The sequence below is a fragment of the Melanerpes formicivorus genome, unplaced genomic scaffold (assembly GCF_026170545.1).
Source record: "Melanerpes formicivorus ecotype bairdi unplaced genomic scaffold, bMelFor1.0.p_v2 SCAF_1, whole genome shotgun sequence".
In the NCBI taxonomy this organism is placed as follows: Eukaryota; Metazoa; Chordata; class Aves; order Piciformes; family Picidae; genus Melanerpes; species Melanerpes formicivorus.
In genome coordinates this window covers 62,492,662-62,510,719 of record NW_027142353.1, presented here as the reverse complement: position 1 = coordinate 62,510,719, position 18,058 = coordinate 62,492,662, and the positions used below count along the sequence as shown (strand labels likewise).

The window sequence follows — 18,058 nt, the reverse complement described above, 5'->3', positions numbered from 1 at the left end:
ATGAAAGCACTAAAACTTGTGCTTTATTAGATTTTCTTTACAATAGGTTGAATTATTATTAAACCCTGAAAATAAATGAGCTTCCCTTTGGGTGATAATCAATCCTAGAAGAAGCCTCTCTGTTTACGTTGGATTAATATAATTTCACTTTCATTTGTCTTGTACCAAATTCCACTGATATTTCACTGTCAAAGTGTCTGTGGTGTGACTTCCATCAAATATTAATGTGTTTATGGTATATTTAAAACATTTTGCAAATAGTATTGTCAAAAAGACTTAGTACCAAGCAAATGAATTCTTCAAAGCAAGCAAGAACATTAACATAATAGAGGTTATTTATCTTCTGTGTAACCAGCGTCTGTCATAATCATGGTCTAGTAGTTAACTTTATATGTAAATACAGTGTCAGGAAACACTCAACTGGCAAGCTCTTTTTAAACATTTCCAGTCAAGCTATCTCCTTTGTTCATGATGAAATTCATAACATCTGAGCCTTTCCTTTGTTACGGCCTTTAACTCTCCCTGGTCTGAGCATTACCAGGCCTGATATTCATGGAGAAAGGTAGATGGGCTGAACTGCTGACTGCAGCAATTCAGTTCATGTCTTCCAAGCCTTGATTAGAAGGCTTTATTTCAATGCTATGAACGGGATCTTTGTTAGATCTCTTTATTTTTCCAAGAGTCCAATGAGCATTTTGTAGAATAGAATAGAATAGAATAGAATAGAACAGAACAGAACAGAACAGAACAGAACAGAACAGAACAGGTTGGAAAAGACCTTTGAGATCATCGAGTCCAACCTATCATCCAGCACTATCTAATCAAGTAAAGGATGGCACCAAGCCCCCCATCCAGTCTCTTCCTAAACACCTCCAGTGATGGTGACTCCACCACCTCCCTGGGCAGCACATTCCAATGGCCACTCTTTCTGTGAATAATTTCTTCCTAGCATCCAGCCTACACTTCAGGTAGTTGTAGAGAGCAGCCAGCACCAGAACAAGAGGACACAGTCTCAGGCTGCACCAGGGCAGGTTCAGTCTGTAGGTCAGGAGGACGTTTTACACAGAGAGAGTGATTACCTATTGGAATGGGCTGCCCGGGGAGGTGGTGGAGTCACCATCATTGGAGGTGTTCAGGAGGAGACTTGACAGGGTGCTTGGTTGCATAGTTTAGTTGGTTGGGTGGTGTTGGATGATAGGTTGGACATGATGATCTTGAAGGTCTCTTCCAACGTGGTTTATTCTGTTCTCTTCTAATGTCTTCCCTGAGCCTCTCTTCTTCAGGCTAAGCATCTCCAGTTCCCTCAGCCTCTCCTCATAGGGCTTGTGCTCCAACCCCCTCAGCTGCTTTGCTGCCCTTCTCTGGACACGTTCCAGCAACTCATCATCTTTCCTAAATGGAGGGGCCCAGAACTGGACACAGTACTCAAGGTGTGTCCTACCCAGTGCTGTGTACAGGGGTAGAATAACCCCACTGCTCCTGCTGGCCACACTATTCCTGATACAGGCTAGGATGCCATTGGCTTTCTTGGGCACCTGGGCAACCTAGTCGGTGGTACATAGGTTATTGTGTTTATTGATTTTCATGGGTTCGCCACTGTAAACAAACCTTACTAGCAGTTTACTTGCACTGAGACCAACATCCTTCACTTACTAAATGTGAAGAAAAATATTTTCAAGAAATGCTATCTAAACCCATGCAAGTGTGTCTGTTCTTCATTGGATATCCATTTTTTTTCTTTCAGTTCAGACATGTGGATGGCAGTAGCTTAATTTCTTACTTTCTTCAGTTCCTGCTCTTCCAAGTCCATGAAAAACAGCAGACTTGCTTACCACTGGTGTTTTTTTTCTTCATTGCCTGTGAGGATTTACCTTTTTCTAAACAAAAGGAAATTATTTGAAGTGTGATTGACTTGGGCTTCCCTCAAGTATATATTGTTATTGGAAAAAAAATTGCACAGTAAACTGTTTTTATGCAGCAAGTCACTATTTTCACTGAGCAGCATGCTCACTGTAGAAACAGAGATTTGTTTTGCACTGCTTTAAGAGAGGATGCAGATTTAAGTAATCACCCCTTTCATGCTGATACAGATAAACTGATAAATGTACATATGATGGAAAAGGGAAATGAGGCAGTGATAATGGATGAAAGTAGTTTGATATCAGTATGACAATATCTATGCTAAAGCTTCACTTCTTACCTATTCTGATTACAAAATGAACAAATCTTTGCAGTTGCATATAAATTTATCATAAGTGCCAGAAACCAAATGTTAGTGACAGTGCTATTATTATTATTACTACTATTCTTGGAAGGACCTTGGTTTTAATGAATCTAGTTCAAGTTTCTTGCACATTCATTTTGACAACATTGCATTAGTATTCATCCTCCAGTATTCACAAATGCTTTTGGGAGTCAGAACCCTGAGACAAGATCCACCCTGTCACTACCAGCCAAAACAATTCATTAAAACACACTGAGTGGTGAATGTTTTAATAATTTGTCTACCATCAGCACACATAATTAAAATAAATTGGAAAGCAATTTGGCAGAAATTCTGGGGAAAAAACAAAGGACTATGGATAGTACCATGTGGAAATTGAGCACTGCATCTGCAATTCTTTGTGCAGAAAAGGAAGCTGGATTTGTGAAATTGCTTGCTGCACATTGTATGAATCTTTTTTTTTTTTGACAAATTGTCATCAAGGGAAGGAGAAAAAAATATGTCACTGAATCTACATATTTTGAGGAGAAATGAGAATAAGCACAGGACAGGAAAAAAACATCAATAGATTTTAGATATTCCATCCTTACTCTTAAGAACTAGACTGTGGAGCTTTGTCAAACCATGCTGTTATGCAAAAGAAATCTATAGGACATAATATATGCTGGACAACTGCTTTTTATTTTCTTACTCTGGATTACCAATGAAATCAATAAACTCTTCCAAACAAGCCAGTCAGATTTTTGTGAGGTTCAGATTTATACCAGAGAGTAAGAAACTGAAAGAAAAGATATTTTACAGCTTAAAGGACTTCCAAATCCTTTTGAGCTCTTCTTCAGCTGTATTCTCAAGCTGTCCCAGGGGATGTTTAGGCTCGAGGTGAGGAGAAAGTTCTTCACAGAGAGAGTTGTTAGCCATTGGAATGGGCTGCCCAGGGAGGTGGTGGAATCGCTGTCCCTGGAGGTGTTCAAGAGAGGATTGGATGTGGCACTTGGTGCCATGGTTTAGTTGTCACAAAGTCTTGGGTGACAGGTTGGACTTGATGATCTTTGAGGTCTTTTCCAACCTTATTGATTCTGTGATTCTATGATTCTATAATTTGTTAGCATTTGTAAGTGACTGTATATTCTGTTCTATAGACTTAGGATTAAGATGTAAATGCTTGTTTTAAAAGCTTTCTCATTCTGGGGCTGGCAATAGTCAGAACTAGGAAAAAAAAAATCAGGATTTTTATTTCTGTAAGAAAGAAGGTGATCTTCTTAATACATTTAATGGTAGGGGTTTTTTTTGTCTATAAGCATAAAGGAATTCTTAATTCACTCAAGAATGTTGAAAAGTGAGAGCCCAGTCATCCAAAAGATCAGATGACAGCCACCAATATTAAAGCCAGGAGTATATCCCCATATTAAATCTAGAGCAGAAGTTAGACTGCATGCCTATATTTATTAAATATAGCATTTTTATGCTCTCCCATGGTTTCCTAGAAAGCACCTCTGTGATTAACATGTGGTATGCCCATATATGTGGTATCTGTCTGTGTCAGATTGTCCTCATTTTATAGATGTATGATAACCCTACCATGTTGTAGGTTAGTAAATTGTTTGCCAGATATCTTTGAAGTAAAGAATGAAGTTGCCAGATGCTTTAATTATAATAAAAAATAGGATTTTGAGGGAGATTTTTAACAAGGTACACAGTGACATGTTTTCCCCTTGCATGTTTTTATAGCAATTCCTCTATTGAGGTAGGCCAAGGGTTGTGGAACACTTGAACACATTGCCCAGGGAAATGGCTGAGGCCCAGTCTCTGGACATAGTCAAAGTGAGGCTAGACAGGGCACTGGGTAACCTGGTGTGTTTGAGGATGTCCATGCTTACTGCAGAGTGGGGTTGGACTAGATGACCTTTAGAGGTCCCTTCCAACCAAAACGATTCTATGGTTCTATGATATCCTAAAAAGAAAATCAGTGTCTAATGTTGCAGCCACTGTTCTGAGGGCAGCTGCTGGACGCTTGCAGAATGAATGATTCCTTAGCTGACCAATTGCTTGCTGCAAAAAGCAAACCAATGATATTCTATGTGAGCCAAGAACAACATCCTCACGTTGGCACCCTTTGATTTGAACATGCTGCAGAAGCCACCTCCTTGACATGCTGGCACTACTTATTGGGAAAAAATGTTAGCTTATATATATGATTGTATTTTACTGGTAAAGGGATTGATAACAAAGAGTATAAAAGACAGACACTCTGAGCAATAGACACACTCACATGCTCTCACTCTCTGACTCTTGGGTTAGGGGCTTCGGTAGGAATGGCTTCGATTGGGGCTGCTAGGGACTTCTGCTTCTGTTAGTTCACTACTCCTGGCAAGGGATTTGGTGTCAGGATGCTGCTAGGAACATACTTGGGACTTCTGCTAGCTGCTTCATCTAAGGGATTCTGGGACTTCTGTAAGTGGGGCACTGAGACTATGTAATGAGAGGGATTCTACAACTCTACAATAAAGGACTTTGGGGAGGACTCTTGAGATTCTTTGCTCTCTGGAATCTCATTGCTATACGACAGCGGGGTTCAGGCCTTCATTCATCACCCAATGGTCTCCCATCTCAGGGGAGAAAACTAGTCCCACATCCATGACGTATTTCAGAGTATTTCCCTGTCATTGTGCTCTGTTTCTACATTTTAATATGCTTGTGCAACAGGACTGACCTACACTGGTAGGGTCATATTATAGAGGTGACAGTTAAGAACTATAAACTCCTGATCTGGCACAAGTTGTCATAAGAGTGTTGTCTTTAATGAAACCTTCATTACATCTTTTCCTTTTTTTCCTCAGGAGTTAAAATTCACATTTCAAGAATACAAATAGAAATGTGTATAAGTGCATCTTTCATTTTATTCCCACTGCATAGCTCCAGCTATTCCTCATCCTGTTTCTGCTCAACCAATCACAGCCTTTAATATTGCCTTTTAGCAGTTTGATGCAAAAGGCACAATAATACCTAATACTAATTCTAATAATGCACCAACAATTTCATACTTTAATGCTTGAAACTGGTGTATTTTCCCTTGTTTATGCAAGAGACAAATCACCAAATTAACATAATTCCTGTGTTGCACCATTATAAAACCATCCGAAGAGAAGCGAGGAAAAAAAAAGAGAGACAAAAGAGTAATAACATTAGGGAGGAGACTGTGGGGGAAGATGTGCTTTACCCTCTTTAACAGATATGGCCATAAGGGGAAAAATTAAATATTAATGAATATACTTATTTCCCAAAGGCCTGGCCAGCAAAGAATGCTGAACAAGATAATTCACTAACCAAAGGAACACAGTGACTGAAAAGCAGATTATCGCTCAAGTGCAAAACAAAGACAGCTGACATTAATAATTAATTGAGGAGGTTTCCTGTGGAGTTTTAAATGAGCTACAGGCACTATGTATAAACTCACTCAACTACCAGATTGCTACGTTCTCTTTCAGAGATGCTTCTATTAATGTATACATCCAATACTGTTTGCCTATTCTGAGTTACCTAGTGTTGATGCACAGCCCGATATGTGAATTTTCATCTGTGTTGAAAACCATACCTGCTGTGCTGTATAAATGAAAGCTGACACGTTATACCTTGAGATTATTGCAGGAAAAGCTACCAAAACTACCAGCAAACTAAAAAGATACTGTCATCTTGTCTCATACTGTGACTCTCTATATGTGTATTGCATAAGTGTTTGACCCATATGTATGGAAAATTCTGTCAAAATAGGACAAAACTGGGGATGCTCAGAGAGGAGTTGAAACGGAGTATCCAGCAGAAGCTTACTCTTAACATTATGATTCTTCTTTTTCTAGAACTCTGTTGACCTCACCCCTGCTTTCTTACCATGGGTGTCCTATACCCAGAGAATAAAACCCTCAAAATAGCAACAGATTATAATCTGAAGGAGTTATATTATCCCCAAAAGGGTATGATAGGAGAACAGAGAAAATTTTCCTGTGTGTTATTGTTCTGTCCCATGGGATTGCTGTTGTAGTTGTGGATCACAGCCTCCAGGGACTGAAGATTCCTTGGATTCTTAGAAGAGGATCTCAAAGGCTTCTTAAACAGATATGGCTATTTAAGTGTAAAAGTGAACTTTACGATTGCAGTTTGATGTTTTTCAAGTCAAAAAGCAGAACTGTACTCTTATCCATGCAGAACTAGCTGAAACATCTCATAATTTGGACTGAGTTTTCAGTCATTTGAACACAAAATCTCTTAAATTCTGGTATGTCCAAGTTACTGATATTGTTAAAGTGATAACTAGAACACAGTGATGAAAAATGTAGTGTGCCAAGATGTATGTATGAGTCGTGGGACAGACTGGAAACAAAAAATCTGAGAAGTAGTAGAAGGAGATGAGTGTGAATAATCAGTTCTGTATAAATGGTGATTACTTCAAATGTATTGGTAGAGTCTTTACACAGTCAGTAAACTGTAAGACATTTGAATCTATTTCAACCCAATTGGCAACTAGTAAAAATGCCTACATTCTCCTAAAACAAATTATAATTTCTGTGGGGCTTTTAGAAATGATTTGTACCAAATATCAACATATTGCTTTCAGGAGAAGAAGACATATGCCAATCTGTATGCTTTGAATATGTTTGCCTTGAAAGATACATGTACTGTCTTCTAAGTTTGGCTTTTGGGAATTTCAAATCTTCAATACACATACAGCTTTAGGGTGATATCCACATATAGATATAAATACAAAGCACTGCCACAAATGTTTCAGTTTTTAACAGAGGTAACTACTGGAACAATATCCCTCTGAGTATCTGTCAGGATACCTGCCCCTGTGCGCACAGAGTTCTTTGGAACTAGACTTTTAATTGCATTAGGACCAGCTTTGAGTTTTTAATTATCTATCATGTTATTGCAAAACATATTTAGTGTTCCTAACAAAGACTTGTCTTTGTCTTGCTAGGCTAAGCTTTAATGAAGAAACATCAACGCTGCTGACAACTGCACAGAAAGGGACTGAAGGCCTTTGTGACCAATGATGTGGTTGTCATGGAAACTGTTTCTGTTTCTGTCACTCACTGGCTGTCTTTCAGGTAAATCAAAACAAAACTAAGAAAACTCTGCTTATTATCTTGGGCTCTTAGGTGCAAACAGAAATAGGAATATGCAAAAGCTTACCAGAGAAGATCAACATCATTATTAAAAGTATTTGCCTAAGCAGTGAAATGGTGAAAAATTATATTCAGAGATTTACAAGTGCCGTCCACCCACCTTTAATTTGTACATGTATGTGAATAACATTTGAAAGGGAAGACAGCTGCATATCACACTTGAAAAGGCAATGGCAGCTTTATTAGTAAAAAAGAAAATAATTATAGAAAAGAAAAAAATAAAACACTTTAGGATCATGTTCTGATTTTGGATTACACCCCCCCCCCTTCCTTATTTCTGTGTATGTTTTATCAAACACTATGATTTTTGTACATGTAGTGTATTATTTTACAAGCTTCTTCTCTTGGCATTAGCTTCATTGCCTTTTATCTTTCAAAGTAATAAAATAAGTTGATCAATGATCATTTAGGCTTCTCACGTGTGAATTTGGTCATTTTATATCCTGTTGTCTCTGAGCTTTTTTGCCTGCCCCAGTTTCTTATCACTCTTTATTTTGCTGCCTCCCAACAGCTCCTAAGTTACTCTTTCCTCAAATTTTTCCAAAACTTTTCTGTCATTGTAATTTAGTAAATTTAGTAAAAGTCAGTGAAATAAAGTGCTTCAGTTTTTTATAACGCTGTGATATTGGACACAGGAATTTACTGAAGGAAAGTGTCTGCGGATACTTAACACGTGCATTTTTTTGATGCATACACAAAATGGTCTGAGGTAATTTGGTTGTCCTTGTGTAGTTTCATTATCATATATAATCTAAGCCAAATACATTTAGAGAGGCAATATTTTTCTCTTTCCAGGGAATATTTTTCTCTCTTCAGGGAATATTTTTCTCTTTGATCTTGTATTGTCAAGCACATCACCAATCTTGATAATATCTGTGCTTTGGTGATTCTAGAATTAGTGTGTCACAATTCCTATCTACTAATGATTTTAATTCTGCTAGGATGAAAATTATCTTTTTCTTGCTATCATTTCCAAGAACTTTGGTGAAAAATCCAGAAACATTTCTGAAATTCAAATACAGACTTTCTTCTTAAGAATGGTATCTTCTGCCCTGCAACTTGTAAGAGTTAAAAGTCAACATCTGGCTAAAGGAATTACAGTGGAATTGATGTACCTGAGCCTGTAGCTGGTTTCACGGAACTGAAACCTCTTTAAACTCAACTGCTCTTAAGCAGAATATCTGTAAGTAGTAGATTTTGCTCCAAGTAGAATTATCTAACTCTGTAGATGATGTTACCAAATTTCTGAGAGACATTTGGACTAAAGCTTAAGGCAATGCAGTCAGTTTGTGAGGCCTCTTTAGAATAGAACAGAATAAACCAGGTTGGAAGAGACTTTCAAGATCATCGCATCCAACCCTTCAACCAATCCAACCCACCTAAACAACTAACCATGCAACCAAGCACCCCATCAATCTCCGCCTGTAAACCTCCAATGACGGGGACTCCACCAGCTCCCCAGGCAGCCCATTCCAATGGGCAATCACTGTCTCTGTATAGAACTTCTTCCTAACATGCAGCCTAAACCTCCCCTGGCGCAGCCTGAGACTGTGTCCTCTTGTTCTGGTACTGGCTGCCTGGGAGAAGAGACCATCATCCGCCTATCTACAACCTCCCTTCAGTTGTAGAGAGTAATAAGGTCACCCCTGAGTCTCCTCTCCTCCAGGCTAAGCAATCCTAGCTCCCTCAGTATTTCCTTATATGCTGGCCAGAGGGTAGTTGTCAATGGCTTGATGTCCAGACAGAGATGGGTGACCTTCAGGGGTCTGTACTGGACAAGAACTGTTTAATATCTTCATCAGTGATATAGACAGTGGGATTGAGTGCACCCTCAACAAATTTGCAGATGACACCAATATGAATGGTGCAGTCAATAAGCCAGAGGGACCTGGGTGTCATTCAGAGGGATCTAGACAGGCTGGAGCAATAGGTCTAGGTCAGCCTCATGAGGTTTAACAACGCCAAGCATAAGGTCCTACCACCTGGTATGGGACAATCTTCACTATCAGTACAGGCGGCACTGAGCAGATTTGGATACACAGGTGTTTGAAAAGCTGAACATGAGCCAAAAATGTTCACTTGCAGTCCTGAAAGCCAACCTCATCCTGGGATGCATCAAAAAAAGCATGACCAGCAAATCAAAAGAGGTTACTCAGCCCCTCTACTCTGGTCTGGTGAGGCTTTGCTCTGGTTGGAGTACTATGTCCAGCTCTGGGGTCCTCAACACAAGAAAGATGTGGACCTGATGGAGAGGGTCCAGAGGAGGCCCACCTCTTCCATGACGACAGCCTGAGAGTTGAGGTTGTTCAGCCTGGAGATGTCTCCAGGACAGTTTATGGTGGCTTTCTGTTACCTGAAGGGGTCTTCCAAAAGAGCTGTGAACGGACTATTTATGAGGGCTATTAGCAATAGGACGAGGCAATGTTTTTAAGCTAGAGAAAAGCAGATTTAGAGTGGACACTAAGCATTTCTTTACTAAGAGGGTGGTGGAACACTGGAAGAGTTTGCCCAGGGAGGTGGTGGAAGCTCCATTACTGGAGATATTCCGGGTCAGTCTTGATGAGGCTCTTAGCAATCTGACCTAGTTTGGCATGCCCTGTATATTGGATTGGGGTTGGACTAGATGACCTGTAGAGGTCCCTTCCAACCCAGTGCATTGTATGATTCTATGAGTTCTGTATAATGTAATTGCACATATGAGTTTCAACTGTATCACAGCCATTGTTTAGGTAGATATATTCAACCATGCTGCAAAGGCTTTAGAGCATTAGCAATAACTAATTCTAATACCACAGTAAAATACAGAACTGATTTGGAATTTAAACTGAAAGTCAGTGTTTACAGAAGTATTTCATTTGAATGGCATAGCCTGCTAACTCTTGCCAGTCATTCAGCCCCATGTTTCAAATTAAGTGACTATTCATCTTCTCTGTTAATTTGCTATTTGTATCTGGTAGCTTCATAAAGCATTCCTCTTTTTTACATTTAATTTTGATTTGTGATTTTTTTTTTACATTCTTGAAGGTTTGTCCCATATTACTGAAGTAAATTCAGACACCTGTAAGAAAACATTTGTAGCTGTAGCACTTGTTTTCACATACTGTTGAATATATATTTTTCTCACATACAAAGATTTGGTTTATTGATTCTGTTAATAACTCATTAGAAAAATTTGATGCTATAAGAGCTGGAATTAACCAAAGACAACAAAAATTGGGTTCAAAGTTATTTTAATGAGAGCATCAGTGCGACTGGTTACTTACTGTCTCCATACCTTTCACGCTTGATTACATCATTCTGCCTTTGGAGCTGCATTTAATTACAGCACTCACTGGCATGTGTGTACAACTGCGAATAGTTTGCACAGCTGATGTGATTCAAGGTAACCTAGTAAGTTAGATGCTTGAATGCACTGTTCTTAATGATAGAGCAATAGATATTGCTGCTGCTTCAGTTAAGAGAAAGCTAATTCCATTCCTGTTGTTTTGAGCTGTGTTAAAATTCAGTACTTATCCATTAAATCATCAGATCATCAGATCAACCTTAGCAGCAGCCAATGTTTGGAAGAGAGTGTTACACTGTTGTATTGATTTTGCAGTGGTGAGGGAAATCATCCAAGAAAAGAATACATGACCTCTCAAGTTTGTGCCAACTCTATTTTTATACCATTTTCATGTCAAAGCTGATGCTGGTATTTTGGTGTTCGCTTAGGAAGTAAAGTATGCAAATAGTTTTATGGTGGAGAAAAATCTATCATTTACTGAGTACAAGACTGAGGACTGAATTATGTCTGTTACTCAAGTTTATTTGTTTTAGCATAAACAAAACATAGTCTATGACTACCTCTCACATTTGTACACTTAAATTCCCAGAAACTTTACATTTATAATATATTGATAATTAAAAGATGCAAAGAAAGTCTCAAGACTGCTAATGTGTTCCTTCTTTCCTTATGGCGTATTATTTCCCTTATGGTCAAATTGTGGCTGCAAAATAATTAGGCTGTCATTTTCGACCAAGGGTCTACCTCACTCTTCTAAACTGACAGCTGGAAAAAAATACATTGGTGGGGAAGGGGATTCTTTTTCTTTGCCTGTTTGCTTTATTTTACTTCTTACTGTGAGGCTTTTCTCTAGGGCAAGGCCTCAAGCTGTAAGTGAACAGATTACCAAGGGGAACCTGTTAATTTGAAACTCAGAGGAAATTTCGTGTCTGATTTGATTACAGTAATACCTGAACTGAGTTCTGAAGTAGGCAGCATAATCAAGTTCATCACAATTTAGCCTATTGGAAATTTTTTATTTTCTTGAGATTTTATAATTTGTAACCATATTCTCATATATATATATATATATGCTTAGGGCATTTAAAGAGGTGTAATTGAGACTTTTCAGTTGAAAATCATGGAATGATGCAATGTATGGCATCATCAATTTTGTCTTCTGGAAGAATAGAATAGAATAGAATAGAATAGAATAGAATAGAATAGAATAGAATAGAATAGAATAGAATAGAATAGAATAGAATAGAATAGAATAGAATAGAATAGAATAGACCAGGTTGGAAGACACCTTCAAGATCATCCCATCCAACCTATCATCCAACACCATCAAATCAACTAAACCATGCAACCAAGCACCCTATCAAGTCTCCTCCTGGACACCTCCAGTGATGGTGACTCCACCACCTCCTCGGGCAGCCCATTCTGTGTAAAACTTCCTCCTAACCTCCAGCCTAAACCTCCCCTGGCACAGCCTGAGACTGTGTCCTCTTGTTCTGCCTGGGAGAAGAGACCAACCTCTGCCTATATACAACCTCCCTTAAGGTAGTTGTAGAGACCAAAGAAGGTTTGGTCACCTGTGCGTTCGTCACCTGCAATCATGACTTTATGATTCGGACCACACCGCCCTACATACGGTGGGGCTGGGGTTGTGTTCCTGGGACTTTACTGTCCTCATGACTTTGCAGTCTGCTTTTATGTGCATAGCAAAGGCTATTTATTTTTGATTCATACTAGTAACAGTTAAGCAGAAACTTGCCTAGGTTTTCTTGCAGATTTCTCACAGAAGCTGGAATTGAATCTTGCTGAAAGGCATTGCTTTAAAGCAGCACACCCTAACCTTGGGATGAGACAAACAGGCATATCTCTTTATGTTTCAGGAAAAGGAGAAATATTTTTAAAGCAGAGCAGAATCATGTCATGGTTAATAGGGAAAGTAAGTCTGCGGCTTTTATTCGACAGTATGTAAGACACTTGACACAAGATAGCTTGAGATCAGGGCTCCTGTCATTCTTTTCAATAATTATTGCTGCCTGTGACAAGATGTTTCAAAATTTAAATATATGCTAGGATGACATAATAGAGTGAATGACATTTATAGAGTTCTCATTCTTTTTTAGCCTACCACATAGCCCTTACGCCTTTTTCCCCCCTTGCCTATTTATCTACTTCTATGTTATTACCTGCTGCATGTTAATTGGGTCAAAATGAGACTCATTTTCTCTGTAAGACTTTATAATGTATGGCATCAATAAAATTATGGTTATAATGAAAGCAGTAAGGTTTCACAAAATAGGGACAGTACCTCTAAGACCCAGTGGTCAGTGATTATAGTGCCAAGTGGGTAAACACTTGTCCTTAAGTCTCATCTCTATGTATTATTACTTTCTTTTCACATAAAACATTTACACTACCAAGGAAAGGCTCCCTAAATAATGTTTTGGGTTTTTTTTCTATATATCCCTCAGTATGGTGCTTAAAATTAAAAACAGCATGAGTTTTTTTCTGAGCAGTTGCTTGCTAGATTATGATATGGACACTTAAAAAATGCTCTTGCTTAAGTAGGAGCGTAAATGGAACAAATGCAAGTGTCCTGTCTAGTTTTGACATACAGCTGGCAGCAATCTGAGGTACTTTCTGTCTTTCATATGTCCATCTCTCTCCATCTGGCTATTTGAAGGCTTTTAGGAATTGTCTCTATTGTCTGCACTTAGCTGATTCCAAAACACATCTCAAACTCGTTCGATATGTGACTTTTAGAATTCCAACAGCCCCTGCCAGGATTAAAATTCATAGCCTAAGGTTCATAAACTCATTAATGAAACCATATAAAATATGCATACCATTCTGAGTGCCAGAACTATTTCTTGTTTTCATTCCTCCCCCTTTTAGACAATGTCCTTCCTATGTCAGAGCTGACAGAATGTGAAAGATTGCTTCTCTGATGAATGAATGATGAACTCAGGTATAACCAGTGTTTATCGCTGATAAGCCTATACAATTACCCACCTCCTCCCCTGCCCCTCAGCCCTGCACTGATGACAGTATAGCAAATACATTGATACTTTGTCACCTTTGGTAGTTGAGCACAAAAACCTAGAGACAGAGCTCTTGATAAGTACCAGTGTCTGGGGACTTTCACGTGCTCGGTGTTCTAAGTAAAATGGGAAATTCAGAGCACACAGTCCTTCTATTGCCCATCCTGAAATATTACACTTACAGACAGTGCAGAGCAAGAGAACAATTTTTTACAGTGCTGAAATCCAAGGTAGACTGCTACTGACATTCTCAGTGCTTAAATGAATTGGTGAGGAAAGCACTTGACTGCTGAAACGTTTCATTTTGTGTACTGCTTAATTCAACAGAAAAATGCAAAGGTAAAAATTATGTATTGCTTCCAGAATCCTGACATATGTTCAGTGTTAAACGATCAGGAGTATTTAAAACTTGAAGAGCTGTGGTCATGAAAAACAAGGACATATAATATTTTTTATGATGAGCCCTCTGCTTGTTTGCATGTGTGGGATTTTTTTTCTATATGTAGGAAAATCTGGAATTAATTAATTGGTTTTTATACCTAGATGAGGGCTATGTAATGATATGCTCATGTGCTGGTATGTGGTGCTTCACCTGTCAGGATAACAAGTGTTAGGCAACTACCAGTTGTCTTTTGGCATGGAAATATTGATGAGCTAGACCTTCGTAGAGGTAAGGCCATAGTAAATGCGAGCAATTATTTGAATTAGAACAAAACAAGAGGACACAGTCTCAGGCTGTGCCAGGGGAGGTTTAGGTTGGATGTTAGGAAGAAGTTCTATACAGAGAGAGTGATTGCCTATTGGAATGGGCATCCCGGGAAGGTGATGAAGTCACCATCATTGGAGATGTTCGGGAAGAGACTTGATGGGGTGCTTGGTGCCATGGGTTAGTTGTTTAGGTGGTTTGGATTGGTTGATGGGTTGGACGCAATGATCTTGAGGGTCTTTTCCAACCTGGTCTATTCTATTCTATTCTATTCTATTCTATTCTATTCTATTCTATTCTATTCTATTCTATTCTATTCTATTCTATTCTATTCTGTCCTGTCCTGTCCTGTCCTGTCCTGTCCTGTCCTGTCCTGTTCTGTTCTAACACATCTAATAATATCACTGACATACTGTAATATATTTTAATTACCTGCCTAATTATACTTTCTTAGTTTAATACATGTAGGTTTGTTCATTAAAAGGTTTCTTCCTCCTAACAAGCTCTTACCAATTATACAAACAACTGTCTACCAAACTGGTAATTCAATTAATTTCAGTTTGAACTGGGATAACAAACTCCAGGGGAAGAAAAAATTATAGCCACTGAAAAATAGCTTGCAGCCATTGTATTGTCACCATCAATCTCAAGAAACCAGAACCTGCACATCTATCCTTATTTGGTGAAGGGTTCAGATGAAGAGCGACTGAAGGAGCTGAGGTTGTTTAGCCTGGAGAAGAGGAGGCTGAGGGGAGACCTCATTGCTCTCTACAACTACCTGAAAGGACATTGTGGAGAGGCTGGTGCTGGTCTCTTCTCACAGATAATTAGTGATAGAACAAGAGGGAATGGCCTCAGGCTGTGACTGGGTAGGTTTAGGCTGGACATTAGGAAAAAAAAAATCACAGAAAGAACAGTCAGGCATTGGAATGGGCTGCTCAGGGTCACCAAGGTTGTTTGGATTATGGTGCTTGGGGATATGGCTTACGGGTGAACTTTGTAGAGTAGGGTTATCAGTTGGACTTGGTGATCCTGAGGGTCTTTTCCAACCTGAATGTTTCTGTGATTCTGTGATTTTTGTATTTCCTCTTATTCAATGTCTAAGTCTCAATATGAAAATCTTTTGCAATCTGACATATTTTCTATTGCATTAGGTATGATCCTAAGTCACGATTTTTACTGAACTATGCAAAAATAGGAGGCCTTATTGCTCTCTACACCTACCTGAAGGGAGGTTGTATCCAGGTGGGGGTTGGTCTCTTCTCCCAGGCAACGAGCACCAGAACAAGAGGACACAGTCTCAAGCTGTGCCAGGGGAGGTTTAGGCTGGATGTTAGGAAGAAATTCTTCACAGAAAGAGTTATTTGCCATAGGGATGGGCTGCCCAGGGAGGTGGTGGAGTCACCATCACTGGAGGTGTTTAGGAAGAGACTGGATGGGGCTCTTGGTGCCATGGTTTAGTTGATTAGATGGTGGTGTGTGATAGGTCGGACTCAATGGTCTTGAAGGTCTTTTCCAACCTGGTTAATGCTATTCTATTCTAAAATAAAATGCAGCAATGTTTTTGTGTTAATATGATTTTACCTTATTTTCTTGGCATTTTACACAGTAGTATAATGTGTATACTACTTCTCTTCATGTTTTTTGAATGATATTGGAGATGACATGCAGTTGGGATTCAGCCCTGACATTGCATTCTTGGAATCTCATCTTGACCTGAAGTCACAATGTCAATTAGTATTAGCAGCTTATTATGGTTTAGATTGAAGTATTTGTTCATCTCTCCATATTTGTGGTTAACATATTAAAGGCTAAACCTTTTTTTAACTTCCAAATTCCATCCTTTCACTGATATAACCTGGAATTTATATTACAATAAAACAGGGAATGAGTCATTCTGTTTCACTTGATGTTTTGTCTGATGTTTATTTTCTTAGAGAATTTGACTGCCTGTTTACTTTTATGGGTTAATAGAAAGACAATTGCTAGTAGAAAAACAGAATCACAGAATCACAAACTCATTTATGTTGGAAGAGACCTTTCAAAGTCACCTAGCCCAATCTCTCTGCAGTCAGCAGGGACAATCTCAACAAAGCTATAAAATACCTTTTTAAAGTCCTACTAGTAGGGAGAAGGCTGCTATCACAAAGAGTTGGACAAAAGAGCAACCATGGAGGCCCAAATTAATCTCATTTAACCTGAATGTTTAAACTGAAATGTCTGAATTGCAAAATAATTGCTGTCCTTCCCTATACAGCCACAAGACAAAGACAGCCACTTGGAAAAGTCAGCTAAACCCATCTGCATCTGAATTACTTTGTGGAATTCTGCACTAAACCAGATTAATTTCTAACATTAAGTATATGATGTCTTCTGAGTTTTTGAGTGATTAAAGAACACAGAGACAGAGCATATCTCAAAGTGTCAATGAGGTATCTACCAGGATGACAGACTCCCTTTTTACAACATGGAAAAGACAAAGGGTAATAGGTACCAGTTACTTCTGGGGAGTTTCCAATTGGAATTGAGAAGAAACATTTTTCCCTATGAGAACAGTTAGACACTGGACTCCTAAGAGAAGTAGTGGACTCCCCTATATTGGTCAGTTTTAAGACTCATTTTGAAAGGGTGTTGGGCCATCTCATTTAAGGTACACTGTTACCTGGAAAGATTGAACCAAGTGATCCTGGGAGTCCCTTCCAACCTGGTATTTTGTGAACTGACTGTCATTTTCCCAAAGTGTGCATGCACCAATCCCCATGTTCTTTCGGGTTTCAGGATTTCTTTTACCCTTGGGGTTTAACCAAGTGCATAGCAAGCTCTCTTATGCCCTCTTTTATAGGGCGGGTCAGATGTTTCTCAATGTGGTATTAAGTTATCAGGCTAGACATGTTCATGAATATTTATGGCTTTACTGTCATGCAACAAGGTAAACAAATAGAAGAACAATCAGCTGTTTGTTTCATGTCCAGGTCCTATTCCAAGCACCCAATGCTTTTAACCCTAAGAAATGTCAAGCTCAAGCCTCCTTAAAGAATCAAATATAAAGGTTGCCTCCTACCTATAGAAATAGAGTATTGCAGTATGAAAAACATTCATTCTTCTAATTGCTGATAATTTTTAACCTAAGTGGTTAAGATAAATACTACATAGTATGTTAAGCTCTTAGGTAAAAAAAATCAAACACAAAACAACACCACAAAAAATTCACCCCAAAAAACAACCCAAACCCCAAACAACTGTAAGGGTTTGTATGTGTTTATGTCACACTGTTCAATTCCAATGTTAGCTAACACGCACATTAGTGAAAGTTTTGCTTCTAGACTTTATTATTTGGTTAATCTTTCCAGTCAGGACTCCTCAAGAGGTATAATGCCAAGGGTGTATGGAGATCTCTTCTATTTTTACTTAGTATGGTCAAATATGCTGGGTGACAACAAGAGATTGAACTGACAAAGTACAGACCACACATTTGAGGTAAATGAAACCTCCCCACTCACTGAGATGTACCTCCCCACTCACTGAGATGTGAAAGATCATTATAGCAAATATCATAAAGTCTATCTGGAAGAAATAAAATTGCTGCCATGGACTGAATAAAAGATGGAAGTACTCATTTAACTTTTTTGA

At 38.7% G+C, this 18,058-nt stretch overlaps 1 protein-coding gene across 3 annotated transcripts in view; it reads left to right on the top strand.

The window, feature by feature from the left end:
* CNTN5 (contactin 5) overlaps positions 1–18,058 on the top strand; it is a 716,457-nt gene that overhangs the window by 324,687 nt on the left and 373,712 nt on the right. For all 3 annotated transcript variants that reach the window (XM_068145236.1, XM_068145244.1, XM_068145226.1), the window contains one exon: positions 7,197–7,326. In XM_068145236.1, the coding sequence (XP_068001337.1) occupies positions 7,269–7,326 (58 nt within the window). In that variant the 5' untranslated portion in view covers positions 7,197–7,268. The remainder of the gene's footprint in view (positions 1–7,196; positions 7,327–18,058) is intronic.